Here is a 21,924-nt window from a genome sequence, read left to right on the forward strand (position 1 = left end):
TGGGGTCCTTGGTAGAGGGGGCTTTCGGGCCTTGTTGATGAGGCCGATGGCAGTTGGGAAGAAGCTGTCTTTGTGGCGAGAGGTTTTGGTCTTGATAAGACCTCCTCCGTCTCTTGCCGAGGGGGAGGATTTCAAAGAGTTGTGTCCTTGAGAGTGGCAGCAGCGTACAAGACAGTTATGGAGGAGGTAAGGATGGACACCATGGTGCACCATTGTTGACTTTGGCATTTTGAATTTCTTCAGCTGCTGCAGAATATCCTCTGTTGTGCCTTATCGGTGACAGCTCTGATTTAACATTGCGTTTAATGTTTCTGTTATTTAAGCCTAACCCAAGGAATAACCCTAACCTTAATCAAGTTGTTCTACTTCCCTAAACATAACTAAACACATTGACATTGGAAGGGCAGCAAGCTTTGCAAATTTGGAAATCACCCGGTCTGCGGGCTCCCAAAATCGTGACTGACAGACAGACACCGCCCACCCACCTAGGCACCATCGTACAACTGTGTGCCATCGGCTCATACTACATCACAGTTGACATCACTGATGACAACAAAACTGCCTGAGTGACATCACAGTGATGACATCAGAGTTGCTTGAGTGACATCACTGATGATGGCAGTTGTGATGTCATCAGTGATGGTCACTCGAGCAATAGTTAAAATTGGTTATGCTAGTAAAGACATGAATTGGAATTATAGATAGAGACTTAAGAGTCACACAGAGACACAAAGAGAAACAGAAACTGATGAAATGGTAAGGAAGGAGCAAGTTCTCTGCCTTGAGCACATCATAATCACAGTGTATCTTGCAGAAGTTGAGAAGTCCATGTTATGAATTTTCAATGGGGTAACCAGGCTCTCTCTCTCTCTCTGGCCCCAAGGTGCTCAATAAACACTACCACTACCACAATGCCACCATGTGGTTAACTTTTTGCATTACACTATCCAAATATCCACATGGCAAAGGGATTTCATGTTTTATTGCATCTTGAAATGTAATATATTTTAGAGTTGATAAAAAGAAACTTCCTGTCTCTATTTCCTTACTAGACGTTGACTTTACCTGCTGTTTATCCCACTGGTTAAAGCTGTGTCTGCATTCTGATGGAGCATGGCAGGGGTCACCAACCTTTTTGAGGTCGAGGGCTACCTGAAGGGTAGAGAGTCATGTCGGGGGCTACCTGTTGAAATTTGCTCGATTTACCTTTAAATAATGAGTATTATGCATTTAATCGAGACATACACTCTTTTCTTTCACTGTTGTGAAGAAGAACTCTTCCTCCCACTCCTCTTGAAATTGGTAATGTTTTTTCTTTCACTTTTCTGCCATTGTTCTTGCGTTCCATCATTTAGCTTAGCCGACTGATATAATCATTGGCAGCTGGCAGTCGCACTGTCGCAGAGTGAATGACGTAGTGACGTAACGTAAAACTAAACTTTGACCCCAGCCCAGGCGGATCAAAATAGTTAATCAATAATTAATTATACACAGACAATAAATTATACACAGACAATAAACGTTTTTAAAACGTATGCATTGTTAAACAAATTATTTTCTACATTTGTGTGTTATTGTGGGAAGGGAGGAGAAAAACAAATAAAAAATTAATTTTTCTGATTATATTTTTTTGTTTCGTTTTTTTGTTTTTTCTTTCTTTCCCCTGTGGCTGAGCCTGTTTGTCTGTTTTGTCTTGTTTGTGTAAAAAAAAAAAAAAAAAAAAAAAAAAATTATTTTTATTTTTTTACATTTTTCTGAACGTGGCTTGCGGGCGCCACAGCGCCACCCCGCGGGCGACTGGTCGCCCGCGGGCGACTGGTTGGCTACCACTGAGTGTGACATGGGAACACAAGCCCTCTGTGTGAGCAAGTGGCAAATCTTAAAGGGACAGCTCAGCCTAAAATCCCAAATCCATATGTTTCCTCTCACCTGTAGTGCTATTTATCCATCTAGATTGTTTTGTGGTTTTGTGTTAGTTGCCTGAGTTTTGGAGATATTGGTCCTAGAGATTTCTACCTTCTCTGCAACTTGGCTTGTGGTGCTCAAAGTGCCAAAAAATACATTTGAAAAACTCAATACTAATGTCTATCTCCAGAAATCATGACGCAGTTACTCAGGAGTCAGGATAATCCACAGACCATGTGAGCTGAGCAGTTTCATGTAGGAACTATTTTCTTTGGACTAAACTACACCCACTAGCTGTTAACTAGGTGAGCAACCATTTAGTTGCTCAGAATGTCCTCAAACGTGTAGTTGTAAAGCAACCTTGAAGACACATGAGAGTCCACACTGATGAGAAACTCAGACTATCCTCTAACCTTTGGTGGTAAAGCACTGTTACAAAGCTTTTTTCACGTCAACACCAATTCAATGGCCGCCACCAGGGGCCTGATCCAGGCCTTCGGATCCAGCCAGCTCCCTGGAGGTATCCCTGGATGACATTTCGCGACGATGACATCACAATGCAATCCGTGACATCATGTGAGATGTGATGTTCTTGTCCGATGATGTCATAGTTAAGCATGACATCATCACATGGAGCAATCACAATAGAAACCATGCTATCTCTGACAGTGGGACATCACCAAGAGTGGATGAGAGATGAGAGTTTAAGCTCCATGCCAGAGATGGAGATGATTGGGATCCTGATGCCTACAGGCATCAGATACAGAAGAGGATCCAGGAGTACAATCAGGAAAGACAAAATAGGCATAACTGGTGGCGAGGTGCAAGGTGGCAATCACCCAACACTACATCAGTCGAGCGGGTAATGATAGAGCAGAGTGCTCTAGGACCAGACCATCTGGTTCAAGAGTGGGTAAGAAGGTGGGACCTTGACTACATTCTGACAGACATATCTGAGACAATGCAAGCTAAACAAACCACTAAGAGAGACCGCGAGCACGAGCTCCATGAGGAACATCAGTGGATCACCTCTCTAATGAATCTAATAAATGAGGACTTCGGTGGGACTCAATCATCCCTGGCTGCCTTACAACCAGCCAGGTCCTGGTCTCTCTGGCTGCTTACAACCAGCCACGTCCTGCTGGACCTCTATAATAAGCACACTTGAAGAGACACATGAGAGCCCACACTGGTGAAAAACCATTTAGTTGCTCAGACTGTCAAACTTTTGGTCGTAAAGCACACTTGAAGAGACACGAGAGTCCACACACTCGTGAGAAACCATTTAGTTGCTCAGACTGTGCTCAAACTTTTGGTCGTAAAAGCACACTTGAAGAGACATGAGAGGCCACACTAGTGGGAAACCATTTAGTTGCTCAGACTGCTCAAACGTTTAGTCGTAAAGCACAGTTGATGTCACACGAGTCCACACTGGTGAGAAACCATTTAGTTGCTCAGACTGTGGAAAACAAGAGTTCTATTCTAAATTAATGACAGAATGTAGATAATTAGTCTCTCAAAATCAGATCTGAAACAAATTAATGACTATTACTTGAAAAGTATGTATATGTTTTGTTTATGCAATAGATCACAACAGGCCGTGGTATATGCTCATTATACCAGACATAAGGGTCATGCTTCCCTTGCAATGCCCCAATGCAACCCGTTCTGTCTTAGATTAATCATTACATCCATTAAAAATCTGACAATTAAACCTTGTCTTGCTTATTGACAAATGCTGACACCTCATTAAACACAATTAGGTCCTTTTCATATGTAGGCTAATAGGCTATATATTTTTTAGCTGTGACCAGCAGTCAGTAGATCCACAAGAGGTTTCCCACTCTAGCGGGCAGCTGGGCAGTTTTCCCCCTAGGAAGCTGAAATTTGGCATGGAGGTCAAGTGTGCTGTGTGTGTTTGTGTTCATGCCAATTGGCTAAAAGGGGGGCACTGGGTGCGGTGTGTTTACAAACAGCAAGCAGGAAAATTCTGCATACCGGTATACCTTTACTATATTGTAATGTATAATATTTTGAGCTCCATTTTAGTCATATAACCCACATTGGTTGCATAGACGTAATGTAACCACCATGACGTCACCATGGTTTGCGGACTCCCGTTTTGTAGGTGTTATTTCCCCCCACCACATTTGTGCCAAGTCCTGCCCTGTTTGGTATACCCTGATATTTTACCCTAACCTTAAGCAATCGTCACTCTTTCTGTCTAAACCCAACCAATCATCACTCCTCATGCCTAAACCCAACCCAACCCAACCCAATCAGAGGCAGAGTAGGATGGGATAGGTAAGCCTCGAGTTTACAACGTTGCCGCACGCCTCAAACCACCGTCTACTTTATCGTCTATTTTACTCTAATTGGGACCCTAATTTATTAAATGCTGAATTTAACACCATGCTGAATTGAAGAAGACTGAAACCAGCGATTGAGACGATAAACTCATTAGGAAAGTGTTTACTGAGGTAAATTAAGTGAGAAGTAGGGTCATTTTCACATTGACTTCCATGCAATGACTTATTTTTGCAGCCAGTGTCACCCCCTGCTGACCAATAAAAATAATGCAAGTTTAAGGCACTTCCGCATTGGCTTAATTTTTCTTCTCATTTTTGCCCCTTGATTAGTTGTCGGCTGTCACCAGCAAACTGGAAGTCAACATGTCGCCCTCTGCTAGCTGTGTTAAAAACTCACTGACAACATGCTTGTCTTCTCCATAGGTCATTTCATATAAAAGACATATACAGTGACTTTCTTTTTTTAATTAAAAACAAGAGTTGTCAACAATATCAAAAATCACATGTAACCTGTTTCTGGCTATTAGAGGACAGAGGTGTGTGTGTATGGGGGGGGCATATATGGTATAATCATAATGAGACTGTTTCAACCAAGTGAAGTAGCAAAATGAAACTGAACTGTTCGAATGCTACTTAAACCACCCATTTTTACCCAAAATGCAGCAAACACTCCTTTGATGTCAAATTCAGGCCCAAGTAAAGTAGAACAGGCAACTTATTGGTCAACATGAATTGAGAGGCAGGGCAAACTATACAAAATAATTCATCTGGGCAATTCAAAGGTGTCACATTATCAGTATTAGATTTATGAGACAGATGCTTCTATGTTGGCTCAAAATGTTGTTTCAAAAGTTTTCAAGTGTAACTCATCAGAATACTAGGCAACATGTTGAGTAGTCTTACGTGGTCAGACCCAACGTCTTATGTCAGCGACAGCTGGCTACTGCGAGACTACATGTTGAGGTACAAGAGAGGGGCAACTTTGCCTTTAGGTGAGACAAGAGGAACGAGCGGCACACAGAGGAAACCATGTATTACAGTATGGACTATAAGGAAATGCATTGTAATGAAATGCTCCCATTCAGCCATGTGTTTGTGTGTTGGTAGAAACTACCAGCCTCGTCATCACAACTGTCCTCTACATTATAAAACACAATGACAGTTCATACATTTACATATAAACAGTAAAAAGTAGCGACAAGAGACATAAAGAGAAAAGGAATACAAAAGAAAGAGACGAGTTCCTGGTTGGATGGGGTCTGGTCCAGAGGCCTTATTTAAAGTCTAATTTAATCTTACTGCAGAAATCAAAATCTATATTAAAAAAACGGATCTTGACAGGCGTCCGGTTAGTGTAGCGGTACATTCCCGGTCTACCAACACGAGGGTCGCAGGTTCGCGCCACCGTTACCGCGGGGGGGGGGAGCCGGATGGAGGGTATGTGTCCTGGTCGCTGCACTAGCGCCTCCTCTGGTCGGTTGGGGCGCCTGTTTGGGGCGGAAGGGAACTGGTGAAACTCCCACGTGCTACGTCCTGCCAGTGACGCTCCCTGCTGTCAGGTGAAAAGAAGCAGCTGGCAACTGACAGCAGTTCTTGATTTTTCAGAGAGGTACATGACTATTGATGTGTCATAATGATAAAAAAAATTGGTGATTTGATTGGATCGTTCTGGAGACTGAAGTCGACATTGGCCAATCCTGGCGCTTGCTGAGAGGTTTTGCATAGCCCGACACCAGAGCCATATGCCTACACCAAGTAACGTTACGTCTTATTTAGAAATGCGGGGTTAAGAGTGAGGGCGCGCGAGAGAGGGGTTAAGACATTAGCCCGCGTCTATTCTTGTACAAAACATCATTTTCTGCGAAGTATTAGTAAAGTTATAAGCGAAGATCGATTCACAAGGATCTGAAAGTTGTCTCCGCCATTTTGTTTTTGAGGTAACCAAAGCCAAGAGAGTTGCGCCATCATGCGTCTGGCTGCAAGCGAGTAGCTTTTTGTTTTGACACTACTGTAAGGCGGGACCTCTAGCAAGAAGATAGACGCGCGGGTGATTTGATTGGATCGTTCTGGAGACTGAAGTTGACATTGGCCAATCCTGGCGCTTGCTGAGACGCTGAGAGCTTTCTGGAAAGCCCAACACGGAGCTCGAGCCTTTTAGTAAGAGAGTTGCCATGGCAACCAATAACCCATGGCCATGTCCTTCACATGGCCATGGGTTATTGAACTCGGTTACTGGAATTATACAATGGCTGTGAACCAATCAGATTGCTTGATTTGAGAGAGCCGTTTTATGAGTTTTAATTCATAGATATAAACCAGTGGTGACCAATTTTTTTTTTTTTATATATATAACCAATTGCAAATTATTACAATTACCAAACAGATAAAAAGTAGATTATTATATTGAAATTATTATTTTAGATTTAGAATGTTAATTTTCTATAAAACAATACATTTTAATGTAATTCCACGTTTATTTTTGGCCCTCGGCTCTCCACCCAGATTGAGTTTTGGCCCTTCATGGGAAATAATTTGGCCACCCATGATATAAACGGTGCATAATGCAGTTTCTGTACCGTTTTAATTCATTTTACTTTTGGGGGGGGGGGGGGCATTTCTGCTTTATTGGACAGATATAGCGTAGAGAGACAGGAAAGATGGGAGAGAGAGGGGAGGACATGCAGCATGAATGCAGACCAGATTGGACCCTGGGTCACTACGAGGACTGAGCCTTACATGCTATGCGCCTAACACGGTGGGCCCCCTAATTCATGTGACTATTCATACATACAGCACACCAGGGCGTCCCGGTGACTCACCAAGTAGCACACGTAGCACAATGTCTAGTCCTTCACATGGCCGACCCGGGTTCGAATCCAAACCGTGGTCCTTTGCTGTCTCCCCACCTTTCCTGTCTGCCTACTGTCCTATCCAATAAAGGCAAAAATGCCCCAAAAATAATCTTAATAATAATACATACAGCACACCATTTGAAAACTGCAGTAAGATCAAGTCCCTTTTCATGAATGAGGCCCGGCGCACTGACTGACAGAGGGAGTTGGGGGTTTCAACAAAACTAAAAAATCTTTAGATGTGGTTTAGATGGAATAGCTAATGGATCTTGGCAGACACATGAACAGCATCTAAAGGAGGCAAGTCATGTATGAGATGAGCTCAATGGAGCACTCCTTGTGTCTTTTCCAGCAATCAAAAATGGATTTAAAGTACATGTCCAGAGGCCTTTTATGCCTGCTGGTAACTGCTGCTGTAGTTCAGACATTTTGTACCCAGAGTATTCTGAAATACAGGGCTCCAAAATGACCAAACGACAAGAACTGGACATTGTGGTTTGGGACATCTTAAACTAAACACAAGAAAAGCTATTTATAGCTGGCACTGTTCTAAATCCAAGCAGTGTTGTTGCTGCTGTCAGTTAAAACAAACCTGACTCAATGAAAATGAGCTGGACTTTTGAAAAATGTTCTAGATTCAATTTTCCGCTTTCAAAAGCGAAATTCATCCCATTAAGCATAACCACAAAAATGGTTTAAAAGGTGCAAACTAGATATTTAATTTGGGATTGTTTACATCCACAACTGGAACTATATTTTGGGACGGAATAGACAAAAAAGTCAGTTTGGCGCCCCGATACTAGATCATACTGCGTTGAAGTTTCACATCTGACTCACCACTATCCGTTAAATTCTTTTGAATATTACAATGATCTTAAACAGAGCATTCAAACCAACAGTAAACATGATCCGACCTCTTGACGCTTCAGTATCCAGCATAGTAACAGAACAGAAGGGTATATCCCACGTATCTAAGTTGTGTTTCTCGCCATTAAAATAAAGGATGAGCCTTTATTTTAATGACATGTGACAACTGAAAAGATCAAACTGAGTGCTGCTGTGATTTGGTGATTTGGTTGACATGATGTTATGTACAAGTCTCTGCCGCGAACATGGCGTCCCTCCTGTTGACTCCCAGCGGAGGAACAACCTGCCTTTGTTGAGAGAGGTGTGTCTGTGAAAACCTAGTGAGGATGACGGAGTCCGAGGGTCCGTTTGGAAATACTGTCCACTGTGTCCAGTCAGTTTCTTTCTTCAGTTCCTGATAAAAAAGGAGGAAAAAGTTTGTCCCTTTTCGTCCGACACCCTCGGGGTCAAATCTCCACGTCGCTCTCTTTGTCGTTGTCGTGGTCTCCGTCATAGAACTCGTTGGCTGCCTCCGGCCTGAGGGAGTGACATCATCGACAGATGGTTAGGTACAGAGAGGTCAATCGAGTGACAGTGTGTGCGAGTGGGAATGCATTTGTAAGGGTCCCTACACCTTTTGCAAAGTCAAATTCAAGCGGTTTAAATGTGCATTTTCAAGCTTTTTCAGCACCTTACAGCTGTGAGAAATCACATATTCACATACATAATAGGGAAATAATAATTTTCAGTCAAAATGATTATTTCACTTTCACTTATTTCACAAGGCTCGAGTGGGAGTCGTCTTCATTTTGTACAAAAGGCAAAAGCGGTTAGGCTTTCTCTCGCAGACTTATTTTATTTCTTTATCTATAAATCAAACTATTCAGTCCGACAGCGATTTATTATGAAAGTAATGCAATTAAAACGTCATGCCGTTTCAAGCACTTAAAAAAATCCAAGCACTTTTCAAACCTTGAAAACACAACATTAAAAATGTCCAGCAGCTGTAGGAAGTAGAAACCTTGATTTGCCGTATTCAAATCAAACCAGGACAGAGGCATGTAAAGCACAATTTCAGATTTCTTAAAAAACGGGAATGCCTCTGTGTGTGTGTGTGTGGTGTGTGTGTGTGTGCGCATGTGTGTGACCTGCTGTAGTTGTCGTCGGCCCCCCTCTCGTCGGGGTCAGGCTCGTCGTTGCGTTCGTAGCCCAGGATGTCTGAGGGAACGTCGTGGATCTGGACGCTGGGCGCGTGGTTCAGCATCTTCAGGTTCTCGAACACCGTCTGACGGATCTGCTCCAAGTACTGCGCACACACGCGCACACACACACACACACACACACACACACACACACACACACACACTTAGTAGACTGATGTATGATTTAGTGTCTTTATGTTATCAAATACAATAGAATTATTATTATTTTTTCATTTTCTGGTTTTCTCCCATTTTTTCCCCAATAGTACTTTGCCAATTCTCTCTGCTGTCCCAGTCATTGCTCCACTCCGTCTGTTGATGTGGTAGAGTTGTAGACTAGCATATGCTTCCTCCGACACATGTGCAGTCGCCAGCCGCTTCTTTTCACCTGACAGCGAAGAGATTCACCGGCAGGACATAGCGCGTGGGAGGATCACGCTATTCCCCCCAGTTCCCCTGCCCCGAACAGACGCCCCGACCAACCAGAGGAGGCGCTAGTGCAGCGACCAGGACTCATACCCCACCAGCTTCCCACCCACAGACATGGCCAATTGTGCCTGTAATTTCCCAGAAATCTTTCAAAATCCCAAACTATTCAAGGCTTGGAAATGATTAAATGTAATTTTTAATAGTTTTCCAGTCGGCGTAGGAACTCTGATAGTGAGAGGTAGAGAGAGGTTTCTCAAAGTGATGTACGTTTTAAGACCTCACCTCGATTTTTATTGACGTTTTCATAGATGTGTGTGAAATGTTGCCTTACCTGTCTGGAGTTCTGGTTCTCTATCCTGGTGCTGACATCAGGATGCAGTGTGAAGTCTGGAGCAAAGTACTCAAAATACTCTGCAGACCAAAGAGAAGAGGACAGGATTAAGACTTAAATACTCTGCAGACCAAAGAGAAGAGGACAGGATTAAGACTTAAATACTCTGCAGACCAAAGAGAAGAGGACAGGATTAAGACTTAAATACTCTGCAGACCAAAGAGAAGAGGACAGGATTAAGACTTAAATACTCTGCAGACCAAAGAGAAGAGGACAGGATTAAAACTTAAATACTCTGCAGACCAAAGAGAAGAGGACAGGATTAAGACTTAAATACTCTGCAGACCAAAGAGAAGAGGACAGGATTAAGACTTAAATACTCTGCAGACCAAAGAGAAGAGGACAGGATTAAGACTTAAATACTCTGCAGACCAAAGAGAAGAGGACAGGATTAAGACTTAAATACTCTGCAGACCAAAGAGAAGAGGACAGGATTAAGACTTAAATACTCTGCAGACCAAAGAGAAGAGGACAGGATTAAGACTTAAATACTCTGCAGACCAAAGAGAAGAGGACAGGATTAAGACTTAAATACTCTGCAGACCAAAGAGAAGAGGACAGGATTAAGACTTAATACAGAGGAAATACATTTATTTCCCCCTCAAAATACATGACAATCATTGGGAAATGTATTTCCATTGATTCCAGTAACCATAATAATAACAACACTGTTACATAATACCATGGCCTTGATTTTGATTGGTTGGGTTATGCTTTGCTTACCAATAATCATATGCTTACACATGTACTTGCACTATATTAAATGTTAAACCACTACTTTAGCGAAGTATGTACATGTAACCCAACAATACACTGAACCTCCAATAGATGGCATTCAAGTTCTTTTTTCTTTTCTTTTTCTTCCAGATTTTTCTCCCATTTTCTCCCCAATTGTACTTGGCCAATTTCCCCTGCTGTCCCGGTCATTGCTCCACCCCCTCTGCTGATCTGGGGAGAGTTGTAGACTAGCACATGCTTCCTCTGACACACGTGCAGTTGCCAGCCGATTCCTTTTTCACATGACAGCGAGGAGTTTCACCGGCAGGACACAGCGCGTGGGACAATCACACTATTGCCCCCAGTTCCCAGCCCCCCGAACAGGCGCCTCGACCCACCAAGTGCAGTGACCAGGACTCATACCCTACCAGCTTCCCACCCGCAGACATGGCCAAATGTGTCTCTGTCTCTGTAGGAATGTCTGGCCACTACCGGGAATTGAACCCGGGTCTCCGTGGTGATAGGCGAGTGCTTTGACCTCTACACTACCTAGACGCCTGGCAATCAAGTTCTGAAATGTTTAATATAGATTCTCACTTTGACAGCTGTATGGGCTCATTACAACATATAAGTACTCTGACAATGTACTAAGGACCCAACAGAACCTGACCCTGGAACATTTATGGGGTCCCAAACCATACGTTAATAAATGTAAAGTACAAATCACAGTAACTGACAGCTGTAAACATAGCAGAACTCACCGCTATAAGGCAATTCATCACTGATAGGTTCATCTACCAACAGAGAGGTCTCATAGGTCCTGGAACAGAACAGAATAGAATAGAACAGAATACTTATTTAGAGGTTGTCAATTTATGTCATACAGCGATTCCTTCACCACATACAGTAAGTAGACAGGGCTGGGTATCGAGTAGTAGTATCGAAACATTTTCCATTGTGCAGTGTGTGCACCTTAACGATCAATTAATCAATTCATTATTACAGTAACAATGTCGTCCACCCCCCCCCATCGTAAATTGTTAAACAATACCCTAATAGTTGACAACCTGCTTCCTCCTTCACTTTGTGATCCTAACTTGACACTTTGTATATAGACAGTTTTAAACATTCTAAATTGCCCCTAGTTTACTTCCTGTTGCAGTGTTTGCTAATACAATAGATGACAGGAAATGAGCTAGGTTTCAAACTGTTCTCTAGCACCACCATTACATGAAAACCATCTATACAAACACCTAGCACCACCATTACATGAAAACCATCTATACAAACACCTAGCACCACCATTACATGAAAACCATCTATACAAACACCTAGCACCACCATTACATGAAAACCATCTATACAAACACCTAGCACCACCATTACATGAAAACCATCTATACAAACACCTAGCACCACCATTACATGAAAACCATCTATACAAACAAACACGTTGTTCAGGCAGGGTGGCAGCACTCACCAGCAGCGGGCCACGTTCCTGACGGTGTATCCTCCTCCTCCCAGCACCAGCAGAGGGATCTTAAAACTCTTCACAAACTCCACACACTCACTGCAGGACCACACCAACACACACATTAATACAAGAGACCCTCCTCTGTTGTTTTCACTATTATTATCAACATGTTTTAAACCCCATATAAAGCAGATGTATATGATGTATGATCGCAGATACCCTATGTTTTAAAAGTGAGAATGGGCATATAACTCAAATACAAGTCTGATTAATTCAGTGTTTACAAAGATTACAAATGTAAAACACATTTCTGCAGCTACAAAATAAAAGTAACTCAGATTTAACTGCCAGTCACATACTTGCCAGCCCTTGATGCAAAAAAGCTCAATCAATTTGAGAGTTAAAAATGATCTTCAATCTGATTGATCAAAAGCCAGATAATCAATGCTCTACTCAGATGAATGAAGGAGGTTTTACAGTCAGCCGTCTTACCCGTGTCCTCGTATGCTGAGGTTGAAGCAGCCCAGTCTGTCGCAGCCGAGGGAGTCTGCTCCACACTGGAAGGAGAGTGATAGCAGGTTTACATTCTGAATCATAATCATTTTCTCTGATTCCAAATGAGCTGACCTCAACTTAACATGCCTAACTAACATAGTCTAGCTGTGCTTTTATGCACTCTGATAATGTATTCTTGTGCCTAATGAACTGACACTCAGGATATCAAGCACTCTGTGTTTAGTATAGGACTAATTCACTCTCTCCCCAAATGAATTGCAACTGGCCATAGATAGCCCCACGGAATATTATCCAAGATAAATCATCCATTAGCTATGATGGAAAGTGTTAAATAAACAGATGGAGAATTAGAGACTGACCTGTAGAACAGACTGACCTGTAGAACAGACTGACCTGTTGAACAGACTGACCTGTTGAACAGACTGACCTGTTGAACAGACTGAACTGTAGAACAGACTGTGACCTGTAGAACAGACTGACCTGTAGAACAGACTGACCTGTTGAACAGACTGACCTGTTGAACAGACTGAACTGTAGAACAGACTGACCTGTAGAACAGACTGACCTGTTGAACAGACTGACCTGTTGAACAGACTGACCTGTTGAACAGACTGACCTGTAGAACAGACTGACCTGTTGAACAGACTGACCTGTTGAACAGACTGACCTGTTGAACAGACTGAACTGTAGAACAGACTGACCTGTTGAACAGACTGACCTGTTGAACAGACTGTGACCTGTAGAACAGACTGACCTGTAGAACACTGACCTGTTGAATAGACTGACCTGTAGAACAGACTGAACTGTAGAACAGACTGAGACTGACCTGTAGAACGGACTGACCTGTAGAACAGACTGTGACCTGTAGAACGGACTGACCTGTAGAACAGACTGACCTGTTGAATAGACTGACCTGTAGAACAGACTGACCTGTAGAACAGACTGACCTGTTGAATAGACTGACCTGTAGAACAGACTGAACTGTAGAACAGACTGAGACTGACCTGTAGAACGGACTGACCTGTAGAACAGACTGTGACCTGTAGAACGGACTGACCTGTAGAACAGACTGACCTGTTGATAGACTGACCTGTAGAACGGACTGACCTGTAGAACAGACTGACCTGTAGAACGGACTGACCTGTAGAACAGACTGTGACCTGTAGAACAGACTGACCTGTAGAACAGACTGACCTGTTGAACGGACTGACCTGTAGAACAGACTGACCTGTAGAACCGACTGACCTGTAAAACAATGCAGGTCGGCTGGTAGAAATCTACCACCTGTTTAATGACCGGCTGGAACAGCTGCCTGTAGCCTGAGGGAGAGGGAGAGAGAGAGAGAGAGAGAGAGAGAGAGAGAGAGAGAGAGAGAGAGAGAGAGAGAGAGAGAGACACAGAGAGACAGACACACACACACGTTTGTAGATACACACCTTTTTACTAAGCATGATGGCTCATATGATGACAGGCTGATGGAAGTGTGAATAGCTAGCTCGGCCTTTGGCAGAGGAAGCCGTGGAAGCGATACTGAAAGCCGTAGTTCCTCGAATCACCAGTTGACGCTGGACCCAAAAGGGAGTCGCTTTTATTTTCTCATTATCCATTTTTAACCACATCATTGTGTAGAATACTATTTTGTAGGGGTGTCACGATACACTCAGTTCACGATACGATACGTATCACGATACTGGGTTCACGATAACGATACGATACGATACGATTTTAACAATATTTTTTTAAACTTGAATAATGACAATATATGACTGGAAAAGTAGTATTTTATTTGAAATGCACAAATACAAAACATGCTGTTGTGGGAAATTGTTATTACAATAACAACTAGAAAAAACATGAGATTGGATTTAAGGCTTATCTTGAAATAGAATGAGTTACACCGTCACTTAGATTTACTTTGAACTAAAAGGTTTCTCAGCAGTATAAATTCTCATTATGCATCTTCAGTTTTTCTTCAAACTCAAACAACAAGACTTTTCTTAATCTATTTTTTATGCATCTTCAGTTTTTCCTGTCAAGTAAACAGTTTTGCCAGAAACTCAATTGAATGGTTTCTCTCCTGTATAACTTCTCATGTGTCTCTTCAGAGACTTGTTCAACTGAACTACTTTCCACACATTGAACTTCAACAAACAAAGACGTTTCTTAGTCTATTTTTTGAAAAAAAAAAAAAAAAAAAAAATTTTTTTTTTTTTTGCGATATGAGATTTCATCTCAACGATACATATCGTGACGTTTTACTATCGCGAAATTTCGTGGGACGATATATTGTGACACCCCTACTATTTTGAGCACAAAACACTGGCATTTGTCATTATATCATCTTTGGATAGGTGTTACAATACTACACTTCAACATCACTTCTCCGCAGTATCATACTCCATAAAACATCAGATCTGAAAACCAGCAGCCACAGGAAAAGAAGTGAGAAACAGGAAGCAGGAAGTGGACTCACTCTGGTCATCGATGCCGTCTCTGAGGGGAACGTTGAGGCAGTAGTAGCGGCCGCTCTCCGCCCCAACCTCATACATGTCACCTACAGCAAATACATGCATTCTGTATTATATACACTTACCCACAAACACATGTACCCTACAGTACTTTTTTAACGATTTAACATGTAATTACTTATTATTATTATTATTATTATTAGATGATGGAAGCAGCATGTACCTGTCCCTGGGAAAAAGTAGTTCCCGTATTTGTGGAAGGATACAGTCATGACGCGGTCGGTCAGGTAAAACGCTTCCTGCACGCCGTCACCATGGTGAATGTCTATGTCGATGTACAGAACCCTAGGGTGATATCTGTAACACACACACACACACACACACACACACACACACACACACAATTATACACGGACTGTCACTTTCATACCAACGACCATAGTTACTTGACCCATTCGTACGGTCAACTTCTGGCCTGTTGTTGCTACACGGGGGTCTTGTATAGGCATATTTCAAGGCATAATTAAAGGTCAATCAGGGTGAGTTTTCTCTCATATCTCACCTTAGAATCACCAGAAACGGAAACGGTCTAACTGGCCTTAATATTCTTAAATCAAAATGTGAAATTAACCAGAATGGAAAAAAAAACAAAAAAACACACATTCATTGATAAGATATTGACTTCTTGTTGACCGCTGCTTCCTCTTCTGCGACATCAGGGTGTCCGCAAGAATGTTCAACCATTATTTTGTCAATTCACACCAAGTCAGTCACCTCAACACGGGTTAATCCCTGTCATGACAAAGAGGTGGGTCGGGCAACCCGGGTTAACCTTTTCATACCCAAATCAACCTGTGAATAACCCTGGTTGGACCCTTAAGGCCATATTTTACGCCCAAATGCAAGAGCAAATTTTTGCTCGTTTCTAGCACTCAAAATCTCCCTTTTTTCTTTTAATGACCTGATCCAGTGGTAATTAAAAGTCTTTTAATGACCTGATCCAGTGGTAATTAAAAGTCTTTTAATGACCTGATCCAGTGGTCATTAAAAGGAAAAAATCAAATAGATTTTGAGTGCTAGAAACTAGCAAAGGTTTGCCCTTGCACTTGGGCGTAAGATATGGCCCTTGGTGTGAGAGGGGTATATGCTGGTAAAGGTCTATGTTGATTTTCAGCAGCCATCGGTGTTAACCTGCACACAAAACAGAACAGTTGTGTTCTTACTTGAGCAGCTCCAGTATACTGATGACGATGTCGTTGACATAGCAAAAGCCAGACGCCTGCAAACAAAGGAAAGTCATGTCAGCACTTTCATAAGCAGAGAGCAGTAGTTCACAATCAAATATATAGAGCGAGGCAGAGTGGACGAAATCAATACGAGTGACTTTATTGTTACTTCAAATTTCTTGGCGTGATGCAGACCTCCGGCCCAGTTGATGGCGATGTCACAGATCTGGAAAAACAAATGTCGTTGACAAATGGTCACAAGATCAACATGAAGGAGTAAAAGACCTGTGAAGAGGTCGACCTTGATGGAATAGGACCATAGCTGTGGAGGAACACCAGGGGTCAAATGTATAAAGCACCATGTCTACACACATGAAAAATGTGCTGCACCACTTTCCACACAGGCTTCTGAATTGATGCAAATCCACGGGCTGTGAGAATGTGGCTACACATCTCTCACACCATGCATACAGAACGCAGTCTTCTGAGTCCCACTAGTGTGCTGTTGCAAAAGAGGATAATGTACAATAAGTGTGAATATGGACATTTTCTTTAGAGGCTCTTTTTGCATGTAAGATTTCTACACCTATATATACACAGAGTTTTATACATTTGGCCCCTAGTTCTGTGGATATAGGCGACTAGCCAGTTCGGTCAGGTTGTAGTTCAAAGGGTACTGTTGCTTTAGTACAACAAAGAAGTGTTAGCAATGTCTCAGGATGAGAGGTCCAACATCAACTAAAGATCAGCTGGCACACACATGTCGGTCTTTAATTGGTAGTTACTTAGCAACAGCCATGCTGGCGTTAACATGGCTGCAGCTGAAATAATAACCAAACTATCAATGCTTATGGTCCTCATAACAAGATAAAGTGCTTAATTGGCACAAGCCATTCCTTTTCACAGTGGTGAAAGTTGAATCGTTTGTTTGTGTGTGTGTGTGTGTGTGTGTGTGTGTGTGTGTACGTACATGCGTGCGTGCATGCGTGCATGTTACCTTGTGGTTGAGTTGTGTAGCTCCCTGTAAAGAGGCTCCTGTGTATCTCGAACAGAACTCAAACAGCCCTGGAAACACAGGACTGGCACAAACACATTTCACAAATTAGGTTAATTGATCTTCTAGTAATGGATATAGTAGATATGAGAATATGGGAAGGTTCAAGATATTTTAGAAGACAGCTGGTCACTAGGAAGCCCATTCTTAGGGTGGTCAAAAGTGTTTTATGTCACAATTTCTGTTTCTGAGTCATTTGTATCAGCCTTCTGTCTGTTAGCACTGTGTAATGTAATGGGCTATGAAACAATGACTCTGAAAATTGCAAGCAGCATATTCCACAGTGTTGTTAAAAAGTATTTAACACTTCTGAAAGCATCTGAGAGCCTCCAAACATCCTGCATATGGGGTATATGGATCTATAACCTAGCACTTTCTGTGGCTGGCTGGGCTGTTCCAAGTGCTTCCTGATATAACGTTTTAAGCTCCCTGGCTACAAAACATTACAGTTTGACGAGTAAGTGAGTTATGCCTGACAAGCTGAAGGCTCCAGGGACCGAAAACTGAATCAACTTTACAAAAACCTCCAGAGCCTCAGCCTCATATTGACAATAAGCTATAGAAGTTTTGAAAATTGTGATTGTGTGATGAATTGCAATACATATTTTATTAGCATTTACATTTCTCAAAACAAAATAGATGTCACTGCGCTTACCAATCGTCGCCAACGTTGAAGGTGTTGAGGCTCTTGGTGAAGCCCTGCATGTTGTTAGGGCTAACCTTCTGCAGGAAGTCAATGTAGTCTTCAGAGTGGAACCGACACATGTCGTGCTGCGACGCCTTGTACGGCTTAAACACCTGACAGAACACCACAAATCAACTCAGCTCAGTAAAGGACAGATGGAAGCCATGGAAAATATAGATATAGAACCATAGTTTTAGCTTTACTCCCACTCCTATGCTACCACAGCCTGGCAATTGTGAGTATATTAGGGATGTCAAGATACTACAATTTTTACTTCGAAACAGATACCCAGGAAAATATCGATACTCAATACTATTTTTGATACGGCGGGATGGGGGGGATGACGACACATCAAGAGGCAGATTAGCCCTGCTCTAGCCATCAGAACACGTTTAGCTTGTTGAAGCAACAGATACCCACCAATGATAAGGAGGGAAAAGTCTGTGGTTTTTCATTAAAAGAAAGCACTGATGGTATCAAAACTGTTGCAAATGAGTATTGTATCCGTTTAAAATTTGTAGTATTTGATACTTATCGATACTATCCATACCTGTTGCAAATGAGTATTGTATCAGATTCAAATTTTCAGTATTGATACTTTTCGATACTATCGGCACTTTTGACAATGACAACCCTAGTATACATGCTTTTTCAGTATGGATGGATTGGATATATTATTCTCTGCTCACCATCATTTTCTTGTAGAGTCCATAGTGCAACACCAGACTGTGAGTCAGAGACAAACGGTGAGGTTTCATGGGGTGGCCAGCACCTAGGAGAGACAAACAACTTACAAATTATAGTTTACATTCTAGCTAATACCCCTTTTAGATGAGTGACTTCCATTACACCCAGTAGAAGTCATATATGAATTCCACAATCACAAGAAACTGAATAGAGTGGATAATACAGGGAGGGAATTAAAGAGCAATTAATCTGAGAATTATACAACACTAAAAACAGAATTTTAATGTTAATCAATAGTCTGAATTCAAGATTAATTGAATAGCCATGCCATGCCATAGTGAGTAAACATGTTACAAACGAGGTCTTTGTGCATTGTGCATGTCTCTGCACATCCAGATGGTGAGCAGAGCTGTAAAAACAAACCTATATACGTTCAGAATGATAAATAGGAACTGTCTACCATTTTATGTGTCAAACATCTATGCATTCTATGATTCCATCATACTTGAGCTTTTGTGCAACTGTATGGTCCCAGGCTGGCCTGACTGCTTGGGATGTTATACAATCGCACAATAAAAATTCTGGACAGGAAGCCAATTAGGTTCCATCACTAAATTGGCTAAAACACACTGGAGGAACACACTGCAGTGCCCACACACATTAAACAGGATCATAGCTGTGAGCATTTTAAAACCAATCTAAAGGAGTTACTGAAGAATAACTGCCAATGTTCCCATAATTGACTGTGTCTGTGGGTTATGATCTATGTTTGTGGGACTGTGGGTTATGATCTATACTATGTTTTATATCCTTTGTGTATGATTGTTTGTGTTGCTCCATGAGTGAATGACTCATGATGATTGACCGATTTTTATGATTTTATGATATCCTTGTCTATGTTTGCTATATTTTACTGTACTTTGCTTTGCTTGTAACAGGTGTTTTTAACATCTGGGATGGGCATTGCAAATTAGCCTAGGCTACAAATGCTGGGGATACATGTCATCAGACGTTGACAAATGTTATTGTGTATCTGCCCCTTTAAAATGGAATTATGCAGCACAGCAAGCACAAATATGTAGCAGACAGCAGACAATCTTCAAAGTATAAATTATAAAGTGCAAAGTAAAATAAAGTTTAAAGTGACATAGTAGAGTCCATGTAAATATTCATGTAATAAGACAATGTAAAATGTCCAGTCCTAAGGGGGGGCTTCCGTGGTCAGTGAATGAGCTGCTATTTAACTGTCTGTGGAGGAAACAACCATCAAAGTTACAAGATAGCCATCAGTCTGACGTTGACGTTAGATTACAGAAGCAGTCAAATTGTCAAACTCTTCATGTGTTCTTCTTTGCGAGACGTTCTGCTAATCAAATGTTCAAACTATTGTTTTGTTTGATTATCAAGTAATGATGACCGATTCAATGATGGAACAGCCAGTGCACGGTGCAAAGACGGGGACTGCCCCCTAGTCCGATACCTCACGAGTCCGATACCTCACGAGTCCGACACCTCATGGTTTTGGGTTAGGGTCTGGGGGAGGTTAGGTTTAGGCGTGGGGGTGGGAGAGGTTAGGTTTTGGGTTAGGGTCTGGGGGAAGTTAGCCTCTTTTTTCGGACTCGTGAGGTGTCGGACTCGTGAGGTATCGGACTCGTGCCATGGCACCGCAAAGACAGCTAGCGTTAGGCTAGCGAAATATTGGGAAGATTTGAGGACATCAGACTGGAAAAATCTTGACGTAATGAAAACGAGGAACATTTTTCATATTACGAATGAATAGGGAACTTGTGCTGGAGCCAAGAATTCATTAAGATGAAATAAAACGGAAAAGCACATCCCTGTATTGATTAGCATGTAGTTAGCTAACGATAGCAGCTAAGGTGCTAAGCTAAGCGGCCTGTTTTCTACGAGAACCAAACTCACCGTAATGAAAGTTGCCCACGTCCGGGTCATAGAAATACGCGGTTCTGTTGGACATCATCACGACAAATTTATTTTGAGGGTTTCTTTTATGTTGCGAAAGTTTTGCAGCTATGAAAAGCGACTGTTCATTTAGCTAGCGAGCAGCCGCCATGGTAAACACTGTACAGTACGTCATCAGATGGGGACGGGTGCACGCATCCCATTTGGTGAAATGTATGCTTTCCTCCGTCCTCGCAGCCTTGTCTCCTTGTTGACCCGGAAACCAAAAACTGAGAGGGGGAGAGAGGGCAACATTTTCTTCTTCATCAGAGAGGGAGAGAGAGGGAGTGAAGTGAAGGCAACAGAGAGGGAGTGAAGAGAAGGCTACAGAGAGAGGGAGTGAAGGGAAAGCTACAGAGAGGCAGAGAGAGTGCAACAGAGAGAGGGAGTGAAGAGAAGGCAACAGAGAGAGGGGGTGAAGTGAAGGCAACAGAGAGGGAGATAAGGGAAGGCTACAGAGAGGGAGAGATAGGGCAACAGAGAGGGAGTGAAGAGAAGGCAACAGAGAGGGAGAGAGGGAGTGAAGAAGAGAGGGCAACAGAGATGGAGAGTGATTGAAGATAAGGCAACAGAGAGGGAGAGAGAGAAGGAGCGAAGAGAGGGAGAGCGAGAGGGCAACAGCGAGGGAGTGAAGAGAGGGCAACAAAGAGAGAGTGAAAGAGGGAGAGAGAAATGTAGCCTGCATCAGACATTCCAAGGCAAATCAGCCGACAAGCTGACACACATTCTGCAGGTGAAGGCAAGGCGATGGTGCTGCCTCCATCCACTTGAGTTCATGTTAGCCATTATTCACACCTAACCTCCACCACACCCTTCAAAGGCAGTTGAGAGTCTTGACTTGTGTTCTGCTACTTGGAACTTGACTCTGACTTGTGTTCTGCAACTTGGAACTTGACTCTGACTTAGTTCTGCGACTTGGAACTTGACTCTGACTTGTTCTGCTACTTGGAACTTGACTCTGACTTGTTCTGCTACTTGGAACTTGACTCTTGACTTGTGTTCTGCGACTTGGAACTTGACTCTGACTTATTCTGCTACTTGGAACTTGACTCTGACTTGTATTCTGCGACTTGGAACTTGACTCTGACTTGTGTTCTGCGACTTGGAACTTGACTCTGACTAGTTCTGCTACTTGGAACTTGACTCTGACTAGTTCTGCGACTTGGAACTTGACTCTGACTAGTTCTGCGACTTGGAACTT

At 42.4% G+C, this 21,924-nt stretch overlaps 1 protein-coding gene across 1 annotated transcript; it reads right to left on the bottom strand.

Moving 5' to 3' along the window:
• Window positions 1–4,699: 4,699 nt before the first annotated feature.
• On the bottom strand, window positions 4,700–20,805 carry hdac3 (histone deacetylase 3). The gene is made up of 15 exons (XM_083652455.1): window positions 20,685–20,805; window positions 18,764–18,846; window positions 18,045–18,187; window positions 17,333–17,414; window positions 16,505–16,561; window positions 16,333–16,388; window positions 15,333–15,466; window positions 15,115–15,195; window positions 13,887–13,960; window positions 12,618–12,682; window positions 12,132–12,221; window positions 11,413–11,471; window positions 9,875–9,954; window positions 9,061–9,218; window positions 4,700–8,449 (listed from the first exon to the last, which is right to left on the bottom strand). The coding sequence occupies exons 1-15, from the start codon at window positions 20,740–20,742 to the stop codon at window positions 8,380–8,382; spliced, it is 1,290 nt and encodes a 429-aa protein (XP_083508581.1). The 5' UTR covers window positions 20,743–20,805; the 3' UTR covers window positions 4,700–8,379.
• Between the last annotated feature and the right edge of the window lie 1,119 nt (window positions 20,806–21,924).

Source organism: Poromitra crassiceps (assembly GCF_964638095.1).
Source record: "Poromitra crassiceps genome assembly, chromosome: 15".
Lineage (NCBI taxonomy): Eukaryota > Metazoa > Chordata > Actinopteri > Beryciformes > Melamphaidae > Poromitra > Poromitra crassiceps.

Excerpts from the sequence above, each read along its gene's own strand:
- hdac3 (XM_083652455.1), bottom strand. The coding sequence starts at position 20,742 with ATGATGTCCAACAGAACCGCGTATTTCTATGACCCGGACGTGGGCAAC. Across the intron at positions 15,196-15,332 it reads CTACTTTTTCCCAGGGACAG|GTGACATGTATGAGGTTGGG; the intron begins GTACATGCTGCT and ends TATTTGCTGTAG. Across the intron at positions 11,472-12,131 it reads AGGAACGTGGCCCGCTGCTG|GACCTATGAGACCTCTCTGT; the intron begins GTGAGTGCTGCC and ends GTTCTGTTCCAG.